Below are 375 nucleotides of genomic sequence, written 5' to 3' on the forward strand. Positions count from 1 at the left end.
CTAGGCCTCTAAGTGAGGCCCTATGGCCTCAACCACTCTACGCCCCGCAGCTCTGCCAGACGGAGAGAGCAACTGTTGCTTCCACCGTTCCAGCATTTTCTTATGGTGTTGCCGCCCCACCGCACTCCTCGCCCGGCAGACGATGTTCCGCCCCGCCTCCCGGAGCCCTCGCATGCGTCGGTACACATCGGTGTACATTCTCGCGAGAAGCTCCACGGGAGGAATCCCCGCCAAAGAAGTCGCCGCTTCAAACGACACTGTATGGTAGGCACGTACCACCCGTAATGCCATTTTCCTTTGGACCCCGTGTAAAATGCCCAGAGTCCTTTGGTTGTCGCTGATATCCTCGGCCCATACGGGTGCCCCGTACAGCAT

The 375-nt window shown here is 59.2% G+C and overlaps 1 protein-coding gene across 1 annotated transcript; it reads right to left on the reverse strand.

The window, feature by feature from the left end:
• Window positions 1-375, reverse strand: LOC140668885 (uncharacterized). The gene has a single exon (XM_072898204.1). It carries the CDS (start codon window positions 373-375, stop codon window positions 1-3), a length of 375 nt encoding a protein of 124 aa, XP_072754305.1.

The sequence above is a fragment of the Anoplolepis gracilipes genome, chromosome 8 (assembly GCF_047496725.1).
Source record: "Anoplolepis gracilipes chromosome 8, ASM4749672v1, whole genome shotgun sequence".
Lineage (NCBI taxonomy): Eukaryota > Metazoa > Arthropoda > Insecta > Hymenoptera > Formicidae > Anoplolepis > Anoplolepis gracilipes.